Here is a 14194-nt window from a genome sequence, read left to right on the forward strand (position 1 = left end):
TTGGAATGGTTCAATGCGAGTTGGCGGAGGTAATCAATTCCCGAATCAGACTTAATCCAGAATGCGGTCTCCCGGAGCGAGAAACATCCAATTACTGCAATGGGTAAGTAATGATGATAAAATCCCCTCTAAAACGCTTTCTTGTTTATTTTTTAAAAAAAAACATTTGTCCAAACCGATAGGAATAATTCATCACGGTCCGCCCCGCTAATAAATGTTCAAACAATAAATCACCCAACGAGCCCAAAAATGGCCCAAGAAGAAAATCATTCAACATGTACTAGTACTTGTACCGGAGTGTAACATAGAATATGGACCTTGGTACCGTCACGTGTAACGGGTCCAAACTTCAAGGGCAAAATGGGCGAAACGACCTCCCACTCTCCGCCCAAAAAGTAATTGCGATAATCGAGATGATGGCGATCGTGATGATACTCAAGACTGACTACCCTGAGAATGCGCGCTCGAAACCTCCACTTGGATATCCGTCTTCACACCAATCCCGCTTTCCTCCCCAGCTCCCAAAATCCTCTCCTCACTGTTGCTCCGCCGAGAGCTCGTTACGTAGGCTGATGTTTCTCTTGGCAATTGCCCCATGAAGGTCAACTCGATATTCTTCTTACGTGAGGCCTTGCTCGCGCCGGAAGTGTATCCCGAAGAGGCCTTCGCAGAAGTCCTTTCCTGGAAGAACTTGAATAGAGGAGACAGCGTCGGTATGCAGGTTGTTGTTATCCCAACGTTCATCTCTATGGTTCCCCAGAGGACAAGCATTGTACTATTACCGTTCTTGGCGATGGTGAGAATTTGCACCATCCGCATCACCGAGCACACGGTGGTGAAGCCGAAGAGGGCGAAAAGGATGATTAGGACGGCCTTTTTGCGGTTCGTGATGAGGGTCCGTAGGAAAAGGGGGATTGGGAGGATGATTACACAGAGGTCGTAGAAAATTGTTATAGCTATTGTGTGTCAGTAAGGATTTCTATTCTCTCTCGTGCATTTTACTGGATGGGGTACTGCATTACCGGCGAGAGTGTAAAAAGTAATATCATTACGAAGGCATTTCCCAGGAGTTCGTGGCGACCATGATTTGTAGACCTATGGAATTTCCCCGAATAAATCGATTAGCTCCGGTGACCCCGACAAGTTCGATTGCTGACATGAAAATCCACGGCGAGTGGGGAACCTACAGGATTGCATTGAAACATCAACACCAGTGTCCCACCAATGTGCGCCAGCGTACAAGTGATGAGAACGGCCCATGTAATTCGCCTGTACACCCTCCTCTTCTCAACGAGTCTAAGATACGCAAAACAAAGAGAAACTTTGAAGCCCAGAACACCGAGCATATAGAATGGCCTTCCGGCAAAGTTTACCTGAGAGTATCTGTTCGCATTTTCCTTGGGTCGTAGAGCGAGTGGGAGACCAAGTCCCCAGCGCGTTTCTGAATATACTTGTCAGAGAGGCGCGGAAGAGAGGACAATTGAAAGGCAAGACGAACGTTCAATAGCAAGAGCGTTGTAAATCACAGAACATATCTGGTTCGAAAATTAGCATCTTGCGGAGGAGGGAGAATGTGAGAGGGGGGATCAAACAAACCGTGGAAGCAAGAATAACCCAGTCGTCGGCACCAAAAATCTTCAACATGTTCACCCGAACATGGCAACGCAGAGCAGTTGCTATCACTGCGACTACTGTCAAAGAAACGCACACGGGGATGATATGCGGCGCCTGGGTTTCGATGCCCGGATTGAGGTTGTGGACCCACTGTGTCATCGTTTCCGTGCTGTTAGTGTGGTCGAGGAATGAGCATTATTTTTCTTTTCTTACTCCTTCCTTCTTCTTCCAACCCTCCTACTCAAGGAAGAGGGGAAGGGGATGGGTGGGAACGGTGGTGGGATTTGTACTGAGCTAGGGCTACAAGGGTCTTGCACTCAAGGAGTAGCTGCGATGTAGTTGGATGAGATGATGTCGCAGTCTCGTGCTTAGAAGGGTTGATGAGGAAAGCTGTTGTGTGTGTGACATCTGCCGTCCCTATTATACCGAGGGCGATATACCTTTCTTCGTCCATTTCTATGTTTCGCTATGGGCTGGCCCCCCCCATCTCGCTTTCCCATCCTAATTTCCACCCCCTTCGACCTACCCCTTACCCTCGGTGGATTTTGGTCGGTGCTGGGTTCTGAGGTCGAATGCCAGGGGAAAAGTAGGATATGGTATCGCGAGGCGAATCAAGCAAGGGCCACATGACGCCCCGTGGTTAAGAGAACATAGTCTACCAGTATGCCACGATAGGATAGCTATATGTGGAAAATACTTGGGTTGTTTGTTTGTGGTGGGATGCGAGGGTCTCCTAGTTCCCGGTTCCTCTTCCGATGATTGGTGATTCGCTAGATGTGTTTAATCGGTATCTACGAAATCTAGTTCCAATTCCATCCGCCGGGATCGGCAATGCTGTCTTTTATCAAGAAAGTTTAACGCCCAATAGCTTAATGATTTTCGTCCCCACCCGTCACCGGGACATCCAAAGCGGAGGAAAGGGGCAAAGTGAAGAAAAGTAAAAAAAATAGAAAGGACCAGGTAAATATCACAATTCAAGGAAAAGAGGGAGCTGAACGAAAAATAAAAAAATAGAAGAGATTCAATCTGACCTTACTGAGACTCAGCCCTGTTTAAGGCTGGTTCGCGCAGCTGTTCCGGGGAGGAACAACATTTTCTCAACCCTCCCGGACCAAACCTACTACTATGATAGCTTAGTCCACTACTACAGGTTTCACTGTTGGTGCACCGATGTAACGGGTGAGTAGAAGTCGACGTTAGCTACTGTATCGGTACCATGATAAATAAAGCTAGTTCTGTGAGTGATTATTCCTCTTCTGTCTCCTTGTAGTCTGGTGCTTGGCATACGACCTCTTCCCCGTTAGGAAATAATAATAATAATAATAATAATAATAATAATAATAATAATTAATTCATTCCACACAATTAATTTCAACTTCAATTTTCATTGACCCCCCTGTGTTTCTCCCTGGGCGAGGGGTCGTCTGCGCTTTTATCGGTAGGGACAAGGATACTATGTCAGAGTATCTTTTCCGCCCGTTGGTGGGGGGTGGGGGTGTGGAGTGAAGGGAGGGTGGAAGGCAAAGTCGCGGGTCGCCGAACCCTTGTGGTCATGGTTGGATACAAGGATAGATAAATTATATTATTGAAGATGGAATGCAATACCGGTAACTGCCTAATAATCCTCATTGGTCCAGGTATAAAAGTACTGTACGAGTACAAATACCGTACTCGCACAACGGCTTGCTGGCCCGTGAGCTCTTGGATATTGTAGGAACTCTCCTTGCAGCTGATTATTATTCTTAAATTTTATCCCCCTCTTGTACTGTACCTCCTTCCCTGCCCTTCCTTATTCTCCCTACCTTGCCACTCAATCGCAGTTTTGATTCTTACCTCCTTGCTCTACCTCCTCTATCCCCTTGTCCACCCAGGTGCCTTTCCGCTTGTGACACCTTCTTAGGTTTCACTTGGGAGGTGAGAAGTTTAAAGGTAAATAAATCGAGAAGTGGCAGTTTGCCCTCACCGAGCTTTTACATTTTGTGCTCGCAAAATATTTTCGGCTACAGATCCTAATAATAATAGTAAAAAAGAAATTCTTGTGGCTTGAAAATACGACAGTTAGCTAGACCTGGACTGGACGGTGACCCGTTGTTTGAAGGGGGGGTGGGGAAAGAGTTGTTTACCCATAATACCGGTATTATGATGGTTCTAGACGAACTGCAGCACTATCCATTATTTATTTTATTCTCCCTTTGGGGAAGATTCCTTTTATCCCGCGCCATTTTCCTTTCCCTTTTGTCCCCTTCCTGTTCCTCGTGAAGTCGAAGAGAAGGTGACGTTAGCTACTGCTCCTTCATTGCCGTCAGTCGGTGATTGCCCTTTCTCGAGAATCCTCCTTCATACCACCGTCCTCCTAACCACCCCTCACACCCTATCCCGTCCGTCTCGCCTCACCCCATTCCACTTCGTCCCAACCACCCCCTCTGCTTTCTTTCATTCAGTGCGCTTTTTCTTTCTTGCTCATTACATAAGTTGTCAAAATGTCAGAGAAGCAGACCGGAACGGTCTCTGACCGATCGACCAGTGGTTCAATTCCGCCTGAAGTGGGTAATAACTCGAACGTGGATATCGCCTTAACCTATGTTAGAAACGTGGGCGCCGGAGGCGGACATGTCGGCCAGAAGGAATTGGTACGGAAGATCGATTGGAGGATCGTCCCAATTATGTTCGCCTGTTACACTATGCAGTTTCTTGATAAAGTTCTCATCAACGTGAGTCCCCCCCTTCTTTTTATAAACCTATAGAGCTGGCTTGATGGCTGGTCATTGATGAATAAAAATTTTCCGAGAGATGAGGAAATAATACCGGTTGGCTAACCAGTTATTTTGAGATATTTCTACCGGGAATATGTAGTATGCTGCAGTTATGGGTATGCCGAAAGACCTCAAGCTGAAGGGAAATGATCTTACATGGGCTGCCACTTCATTCTTTGTTGCGTATCTTGTTGCAGAAATTCCTACTGGTAAGACTCCCATTCGACGCATGCCTTACCGTACCTTGCTGCGCTATGCCAGCAAACAACGGGTGGAGAGTGAAGTACGTACCGGACAGTATGTCTAACCTCTCGTCACGCAGGCTACCTCTTGCAGAAAATGCCGGCCGGAAAGTATCTTGGGGCGAATGTAGTTCTTTGGGGTATCGTAACTGTCTGCACAGCTGCCACAAATAGCTTCACTGGCTTCGTCGTGGCAAGAGTGTTCCTGGGTATATTCGAGGTATGGGTTGGGGAATTCACCTAATGTGTTATGCCGGCTTCATGTTCAAAAAACCAGCACTAACAATTTCCGGGGGAGATAACTGCCTCAGGCTGCTATTGCTCCATGCCTTACTATTATCACTGGTAATTTTTCCCATGTTTTTTTATTGTGTGTTATGTTATAATATAGTTGCACCAATGAAATATACTCACGCTCCCCAGGAATGTGGTACACTACCTCTGAGCAACCGCCTCGCTTTGCTTTCTGGTACTGCGGTTTGGGTATAGGTCAAATCGTTGGTGGTCTCGTCTCGTACGGTATGTTGAAGCCTGTGTTTTTTCTCGTCATCATCAATTCTCGATCTGATTGAGACAACAACAGGCTTTCAGCAAATCAAGGGGGAATCATTGGAGGGATGGCGAGTCATGTTTATCGTCCTTGGGCTTGTTACAATCCTCATTGGGTCTGTGACATACCTCTTCTTGCCAGATACTCCAATGACGGCCTCGTTCCTCACGAAGGAAGAGAAAGTCGTAGCCATCAACCGCATCGCCGATAACCAGACCGGTATTGAAAACCGTACCTTCAAGTGGTCCCAGATCAAGGAATTGGCCATGGACGTGCAAATCTACCTCATAGGCCTAGTGATCCTTTTGGTATGTAACCCTCGGATCTACCCACATATGATACGCCTAATTCAATCTTCATAGGCCTCGATCTCAAGTGGTGTCATCACAACCTACTCTTCAACCCTCATCCGCAACTTCGGCTACACCCCTCCGATTGCCGCTCTTCTCAATATGCCATCCGGAGTTGTCTCCCTCGCTGTAACCATCCTTTCCGGTGTAGCGGTGGGTAAGGCCTCAAACAGATGGCTTTGGATCGCTGGACTTGCAATACCAGGGGCCATCGGGGGTGGCCTCATGTCTTTCTTGCCAAAGAGCAACCGCGCAGGTCTCCTCGTGGGAATTTACCTCGTCAATTCGGTATGGTGCATTTTATGTTTTGTTATTCCAGCCGAGCGGCAGAGATTTGTCTTATAATACGGTGGTGGAGTGCGGTAACTAATTTCGCGGATGCAGATCGTCTCTGTGCTGATCATTGTCTACAACTGGTTATCGGCAAACATCGCGGGTCACACTAAGCGCACGGTGGCAATGTCCTTAGTCTCTGGCTCATTTTCAATCGGGAACATCATTGGCCCGCAGACATTCCAAGCGAGGGACGCTCCAAAGTGATTATAATCCCCCTTAACAATTAAGACACTTTTTCTCCTCGCGCATACACTTATCATCCCTGCAGCTTTTATCCCGCCAAGATTGCTGTTTTGGCAACTCAAGCCAGCGCCGCTCTCGCGGCGATCGTGTTGAGGTTATATTACGGATGGCAGAACTCTAAGAGGGAGAAGCGCTCTGAGATTCCACACAGTCTTCCGGAGGATTACAAGTGGTTGAATTGTATGCCCCCCTTCGCTCCATTCTCTCGGCAGGAGCAAAATACTAATAATGGTACCCTCGCAGTGACCGACAAGGAAAACCCCAACTTTAGATATGTCTATTAGAAACAAAATCCAAACTTTCTTGTTGCTTTCCGGGCAGAGAGGTTGTTATTGTAGCGTGTTGGATTTCTGCCTTCTTTTCACTGTTTCACTCGTTTTTGATCCTCGCCTGGTGGAGTGCACCGTGCTGTGAGCTGCCAGGTCTCGCAAGTCAGTCGGCAATTGTACTGTACAGTACTATACCGTTGAGTCCCGAATAATTGGACCATATGCGACAATTCTAGGTGGTTCAAAATTTCCATCTTTAGAAAAGAGGCGAAAAGCAAAGAAATGTGGCGTTCAGCACCTCTAGAAGACAGGGAAAAAATGAAGAAAAAACTTGACCTTACTGGAGGAGGCAACTCGAACGACATAGCATACTGTCCAACTTTGAGGTTTTGTGGCGGTTGGGTGGTCTAGTCTTAGCATAGAATACGCGAAAAATGAACCAAAGAATTCTTACTAATAATTCCTCCCGTGCATCCCTTCCTCCCTGGTCCCGCTTCCCTATCATACTCGACGATTTTTAAAGTAATCGGCAAGTAATTTATCCACACCTGAGTAGTTTATGTAAGTAGGGCATTCAAGCCCATAACTCACAGGTATCATACTGTATAATTTCAAGCAAAGTCGACAGCTGCCAAGTCTAAGTTATACCCGTTCCGATTACTTTAAAAATCGCCGAGTATCGTACGAGTACATATTGCGGGCAAGATAGCCGTATGGGATGTCCCGATAGTATAAGTTACGCCACCCGCGCCCCCGCCGAACCGCCGCTCGCCGCTCGCCGCTCCCCACCTGCGCTTGGGGCCCGAGTGCGCGGCTCGCTCTCCACCCCGCAGCTCCACGATCCACACACCCATGCCCACTGAAAACGCGAAAGCGAACAAACTTCAAAACCAAAAAGCGGAGCGAACCAAAACCCAGCTAGGACCGGTTTACGCTCGCCTTTCCCTTTTTTGTCGGTGAGGGCGGCAAGGCGTGGAGTGCGGGGCGGTAGGCGCCGGCGGTGAAAAATTTCCATGCGCCGGTGGGTGGGTGGAGGTTTGTGGTACTGTAAGGCTCAAAATCTGGTTTGTGGATTTTTAAAGTCCTGCTAGTTGGTTTACTTTGATTTAGAGAGGGATGTATTTTCATTGGGGTTTTTGATTTGCTGGGAGCTAAAATGATAGGGTATGTTGGGTGGAGGAAGGGAAAAACTTTTCTTTCTGTATGTAGGGAGGTTTTCTCAACCTATCTTGTGAACGAAGTAGATAGCAACCAACAACGAACATTGAACTCCACAAAAATGTGAATCGAGCCAAACAAGTCTTAGCATGTGAGTGAAGTACACCAAGTGATAAGACTTTCCTTAAGAGTGCAAGGACCGATTGATACGAATTTTACGAATTGATTTTCTTTCCTTCTTTCTTAGTTTCTTTTTCGCTCAAACCTTCCAATTACAACCTTTTCACATTCACTTTCCCGAACCGAATTCTCTTTTTCTCAGTACCGGTACCCTATGATATCATGATCCGCTCGGTTTGGTGTACTCCATATTTCGGATGTTTCCGGGATTAAACTTTGCCGATCGGGGTTAATTAGGGTTTGAGACGGTGAGTTGGGAGCGGACGGACAAGGGATTCCTGCGAAGATCCCCGAAAGTAATCATACCTGCGCACACCGAACCGTCAGCATTCGAGAAACTGCTTTGAAAACCATTTCTGAGGGGGAGATATTTCCAAACTTTGGTATCATAATATCATTGTCTGTTATGTTTTTTTTAAATTTTTTTTTGCAGGTGGGTACAGTACAGTACAGGATCGGCGGTTAGAGTCGCTTTGCAGTAGACTGTCCGATGCGAGATGCCGATTCTGAGCGACGAGGGCGGTGGCCTTGTCTGTGGCCTTTTGTGAAGCGGGAAACTGCGGATCAACTCCGCTTGATTCTTTAGATAATTGTAGTAGATGAAGATATTGTGTCCACACAAGGGGAGGAGGAGATTCTTGTTTAGAATTCCTGCCCTGAGCTGGTTGAAACGCGTTTCATAAGTTTTGGTTTATAGGTGAAACATGTATCCGGTAATGGGTTACTAGTGAACACTAATTCTAGTTAATCTACAGATACAAGTAACCAAGATTGTAGAAGAATCACCATATTCAGATTCTATTACTCCTTTTCTTATATGGTCCTTTGTTATAGGAGAAAAAGTTCTACTTTTGGGATCATTGACTAGTGTAAGTGTTAGGTGGAGATAACCTGTATAGACTCAGAGTTGTCTAGGCCAACCAAGATACATTTCTGTAGATGGAGATTTGTCTAGGAAGGCTTAAGGTGACTCATTTCATTAATGACTACTGAGAGTAAAGTAAAGGAGAATAGAATCGTGCAAACAATATGTAACAGGGGCTTTCTGTGGGATGATGGATCCCAGGGTTGCGATCGCGCCACGATGAATTCTTCTGGGAATAATTATAATAAAATCTCAACATCTCAGCAATAGAGTCTGAAGAAACAAAACAGTAAAACTTAATATCATTAAGCTACAACTTTACTCAACTAAGTCCTGATCTCGAGAGGTAGTTGATTGTAAGAGTAGAGGAGAACATGCACATACTTAAGTAGATTTCATATACTGCTAGTTGCTTCCCATTACTACTCTGCATTCATGAGCACCCAACACCCTGGGGCTGTCTAGCTAATCTCTACTAGTCGGACCAAAGATCCTCCATGGTAAATTAAACTACTCTGTAGTTTGCTAACATCTACCTGACAGAAGTATTTTAGCTGCTGCATTGACAATCAAACTGCAGGAGTAAAAACTCTTCTTATCATGGACATGTTAGAGGTGAGCGGTCATGCCTGAGTAGATACAATACCTACTATGGAACTCTCTACCCATTTACACTTAGTCTCCTACAAGCATCCGCAGTTTTTGAATATCAATTCGGTTCTATTCTATTCCATATCATTTTCTGATTATAGCTATGTAGCTCTCCTACTAGACCACTTCAGAGGTTGACTACCAAGAGTCACTATGTACAGTTAAGCTTCCTAAAAGTAAGTTTCATTGTGATCTCAGACTAGTATCTAAGAGTCCTTAATGATTCGCTATATATTGTGCGTTGACAAAATTAACTGCGATTCAACAATCAGTGGTAATCCACCCCTCTTCATCATCCCGCACTCTCAACAGTACCTAAAAAAATTACTCTAAGCCAACTAAGAAGAAACCATTCTGCTCAATTGGATTGAGATCTGGTGAATAGGCGGGAATTTCTATTAGTGCAATTTCCTGCCCTCGGAGCCATCTTCTAAAACTCACTTGCCTTTTAGAAGATGGCTCAGAGGGTAGGGAATTACACTGATGGATATTCCTACCTATTCACCAGATCTCAATCCAATTGAAAATATTTAATCTCTCATGAAAGGTAAGCTTCACAAGCACTACCCTGAACTATATCTTATGAAGGATGATGTTAAAGTAGTTAAGAAGGTAATAGTAGAGGTCATCACTCATTGTTGGGAACTTCTTCTTAACTTAAAGGTTTTTGATACTTTGGCTGGATCAATGGTGGATAGAATAGAGGTAATTATTAAGGCTGATAGATGGTATACAAAATATTAATTTCTACTATGTACTTACATGTTTTCATTTTTCTTTGAGTTTTATTGATAGTGGATTGGTGGGTGAGTGTGGTTGTCATTGCCGAAGATTTTCCTCCATGAAATTGTGGTGAATTTTGTCCACATACAATAACCGTTAGGCGGAGACACCCTGATAGACTTCATTGTTGTTTAGGCCAACCAAGATTTGTTTCTGTAGATAGAGATTGTCTAGGAATGCTCAAACTTCACTCTTTTCGTTTATGACTACTAAGAGTGAAGTAAAGTAGATAGCACAGAATAGAATTGTAAAGACAATATTACATTATTAAGGTCTGTTCTCCATTGCTTGATGATGTCTAAAAGCTTAGAAGGCACTTCAATATTTATATTTTGCATCTGAGTGTTCACTGACTACATCTATTTATTATAAAACTATGTACCTTTCTGATTATAACTTGGAATATTGGGTATTCTTCAAAGGTGCGAATACCTGGAGATCCTGAAAATCACTACACCTGCTTCGGTAGTTGCAATATAGCTAACTGGGAATCATAGTATTCCCAATCATAATTAACTCATTGTCACAGACTTTAAACTTATAGCCTGCTTCTCAAGTTGAACTGAGTTGGCCTCAATTGTCTCAATCATTGATGAAATGATTAGTTTCCTCTACCGGTTGTATCTGCAAAAGTAGTTGTAATTGCAACCTTTCCAGGTCACCTGACTTCAATTCTTCATAGCTTTCTACTGTAATGTGTTCGCAAGGTACTAGTCATGTTATCGTTAATAGATACAATAGTTGGCAGGTAGCCTATGCTTCCCAAGAGGAGGTGAGAGATGAGAGTAAAAGGAGGCTTTGAGGGTGTACTGAGGAACAAAGAAGTAACCGTTCAACCAAGTATATTGAAATACTGTCTGTCAAAGTCTGCCTTTTCCATCATGGAATCAAGTGGTCTTTAAATACACAATTCTTGTTCATGTCTAGCATGAACAAAACTAATCAAAGGTATCAAGCAATACTCTTTCATAAATCAAACCAAGTATCAAAATGATACTTAAAATAATACATAAAACAAAACCAAGTATCAAACAATACTTAAAACAAAACATAAAACAAAGCTAAGTATCAAATGATACTTAAAACAAAACTAATAACCGTGTACCAGTCCCGGTTACATTCCCCAAAACAAAATACCTCTTTTAACAAACAAAACCTAATAATCGACAAATGTGGAGTCTGAGAAACTAAAGGCTTCAGTTTCCACTATCAGCTCTTCATCATAAGTGTCATACCAAGGACAAGAGGAAATCCTAAGGGAATATTTAGACTCAAAGAAATACGGATCACAGTAGTCACGAATACCAGATCCATACTGTGCATCTACCCAAGTGTTATTGCAATTAGGACAGTAGTCTATGCAGAGTACAGCGAAGTAGTCTTCAAGTTGGATAAAATTGCGGTTCAACAACAGTCCAATAAGCTGTTGTTGCAGTCTGACATTGGGTTCCACATAGTTTGACATCGTTATGGTATTTGAATGGTCGATAGTGATTAGATAAAGTTGTCGAGAGCCTACTCCATAGCCTGATTGTCTTGATCGCTAGTGTCATGAATATAGCTTGGCAAGGAAAAGGTTTTCATGTGACACATAGTTATGAGTCACAGGTATGTTATTGTTTCACCTATATGACTCATTCGAGTCATATAATTTGTTATGTGTGGGATTTGTAATGCTTTCGCACATGGCTCAAATATGAGTCATGGGAGTCCACCTGGCAAGTATGCCTTGTGAGTGTGCTTTGCGGGTAGGCCTGGCATATATGATTTATGTTTGGCACATGACCTCGTTATGAGGTCACAGATTTTACTCATATGACTTAGTCGAGTCATATGACTTGTTTATTACGTTATGATTGGTTTTTGAGTTGTGCATATGACCTCGTTATGAGGTCATGGGTTTTAAGCATGTGTCAACCTTGATCACATGACTAGTTTGTTATGATTTGATTTCACACATGTGACTACTTTGGGTCACATGATTATGGGTGAGAAGAACACTATATAAGAAGGCCGATGCAGCTGAGGAGGATAGGTTCTTCACGCTTTGTTCTAAGTACTTTTTCTACTTATTACTTTAACAAATATAAAACACCTTGACAACCTTTATCTTTATTGCAAGGTTATCGTTACACCAAGGAGAGCTCTTCACAAACAAGAGTTAGAGAAAGCATACGATAGGCATTCCTGATAAAAGACAAAGGTCTTGTACTATCGGTAACGTAGGCAGAGGCCTAGTGCTATCGTAAGAGCAAGGAAAGAAACAGAAGAATAGAAGTATCATTCTCTATCGCCAAAAACTAACTATCTAAGGAGGGATCGTTACGGCTCGTTTCGAATTCCGACTCAAAGTGTGGTGCCTAAAATCCATTCCTAAATTCGAGTTCCCTCAGCCATTGTTTGGTTTTTGGCAATGTCGCTGTCCAGTACATTGTGATGTAATTTATTTTTGGAGGGAGAGATTTGTTTGGCATGTTGTCAATCCACCATTCGTTTACCATATCCATAGAGTGCTCCAGTTCTTCTAATGGTTCCCAGCTGTTGTCACTTGTTAAGTATCCTTTCCATTTGACTAGAAACTGATCATTCCCATACCAAAGGCGGTAGTCTCAGATTTCTTCAACTTCTCATTGATCTTTCTTATCAATGATGATAGTTGTAGGTTGAGACTGGATTCTGTCAGGAAACTTGGAGTCAGCATTTGGGTGGAATCGCTTGACAGCAGAGGCGTAGTAAACACCAGTATTGTGGGGGTACATGCGTCCATCCATCTGGACAGTGTAGCTTTCTGTATGCTCATTACAGGAAAAGATCTTAAAAGGTCCTGGCCATTGGGATTGCAGTTTCTTGCTGGGTCTGACATTGGTAATAAACATGTTTCTATGTACCAAGAGCATATCACATGGTAGAATCGGAAGATGCTTACGTCATTGCTTCGGAGCAGTAGTGGTTCTTTAGAATCGAGCAACTTTAACAGCTTGGAAGGTGTCATTTCGAATTGGTTGATGGCGGTTTAGGTGGTCATCGGAGGTGGGGACTGAGGAATTCTTGAATAGAGTTGTAGGTAGGATAGGGTATTGGGGGCTGAAGATTGCCTTGTATAGAGACTGTTAGGAATACCAGAACCTGATACCTAGGGACCACCCTAAGTAGGGTAACTCCACTTGAAATCGGAATCTCTGGTCTCTAACACCCCCCTCCGGCTCCCTTACGGGGCCCGCGCGTCATCATATATATCAATCTCAGTTGCGTCCAGTGACTACATTACTACAGAGTTGAAGGTGGTAGAATAACACCGTATACGTCGCCGCCGTCCATCCAGCCGGATCCTGTTTACAGGTCATATGGGAGGAGACCTTTGGCTAGGCTTGGGAAGTGGAACGGAGTAATTCCGTCAACTTGTCAGAGAGTTACTAGGCTTCAAAAGCATGACACCTTTGGCATGGGCTGTAGGTAATGGGACGATTTCGCATAAGGAGATAGTATCAAATAGTAAAGGATCTCTACTAGAGACCGATACAATTGCATACACCATAAGAGTCTAGAACTCCAAAAGACACTACCAAAGAAGCCAACGAACTTCACGGAGTGTTTCAACTGGGTTTTGGAACACATTGTAGTCATGGAGTGATTCTCAAATACTACAATGGTTACTGAAACCTACTACCCAGAGAGCAACCAATGGTTGCTGACTGAGAGATAAATTACCAGTCTAGTGGAGTGGCTTCCTGTAAGTGAATAGGAAGTCATCCAAAGAAAATCTATTGGTTGGGTATGGAGTTACAAAGGGTTGGAATCAAATGACCTACGATGGTTGTAATGATGACCACCTTTGCAGATATAGCCGTGGATAAGACTGATCATTTTATCAATAGCGAAGACAATTGGAGCCAACTCAGTTCGACTTAAGAACTAGGCAATAAGTCTAAAGACTCTGCTAATCGTGATATTACTATTGGGGACAGTATGTTTCCTAAGAAGAAATATCGTAAGTACGGAAGAGGGTGTGATGGTTTTCAGGGTCTACTGGTGTTCGCAGCTGGGAAGAAAACTCGACATTGCGAATTACGATTGAAGAAGTACATAGTTGTATGATAAATAGATGTAGTCCGTGAACACTCAGACGTGGAATATAAATATCGAAGTGCCTCCCAAGTTTTAGACATCATCAAGCAACGGAGAAGAGACCTGAATAATATG

General features: G+C 43.8%; 2 protein-coding genes; one reads left to right on the forward strand and one right to left on the reverse strand.

The window, feature by feature from the left end:
• Positions 1 to 435: 435 nt before the first annotated feature.
• On the reverse strand, positions 436 to 1346 carry GSTUM_00009022001 (uncharacterized protein; the record flags this gene model as incomplete). Its single annotated transcript, XM_002840433.1, has 3 exons — positions 436 to 956; positions 1023 to 1095; positions 1188 to 1346. The coding sequence occupies 3 exons, from the start codon at positions 1344 to 1346 to the stop codon at positions 436 to 438; spliced, it is 753 nt and encodes a 250-aa protein (XP_002840479.1).
• A 2502-nt stretch (positions 1347 to 3848) lies between these two features.
• GSTUM_00009023001 (uncharacterized protein) lies at positions 3849 to 6372 on the forward strand (the record flags this gene model as incomplete). XM_002840434.2 has 10 exons in its annotated part: positions 3849 to 4325; positions 4468 to 4576; positions 4690 to 4829; positions 4921 to 4954; positions 5033 to 5128; positions 5193 to 5467; positions 5522 to 5797; positions 5894 to 6045; positions 6114 to 6268; positions 6332 to 6372. The coding sequence occupies exons 1-10, from the start codon at positions 4095 to 4097 to the stop codon at positions 6370 to 6372; spliced, it is 1509 nt and encodes a 502-aa protein (XP_002840480.1). The 5' UTR covers positions 3849 to 4094.
• Between the last annotated feature and the right edge of the window lie 7822 nt (positions 6373 to 14194).

This window comes from Tuber melanosporum (genome assembly GCF_000151645.1).
Source record: "Tuber melanosporum whole genome shotgun sequence assembly, scaffold_51, strain Mel28".
Classification (NCBI taxonomy): Eukaryota; Fungi; Ascomycota; class Pezizomycetes; order Pezizales; family Tuberaceae; genus Tuber; species Tuber melanosporum.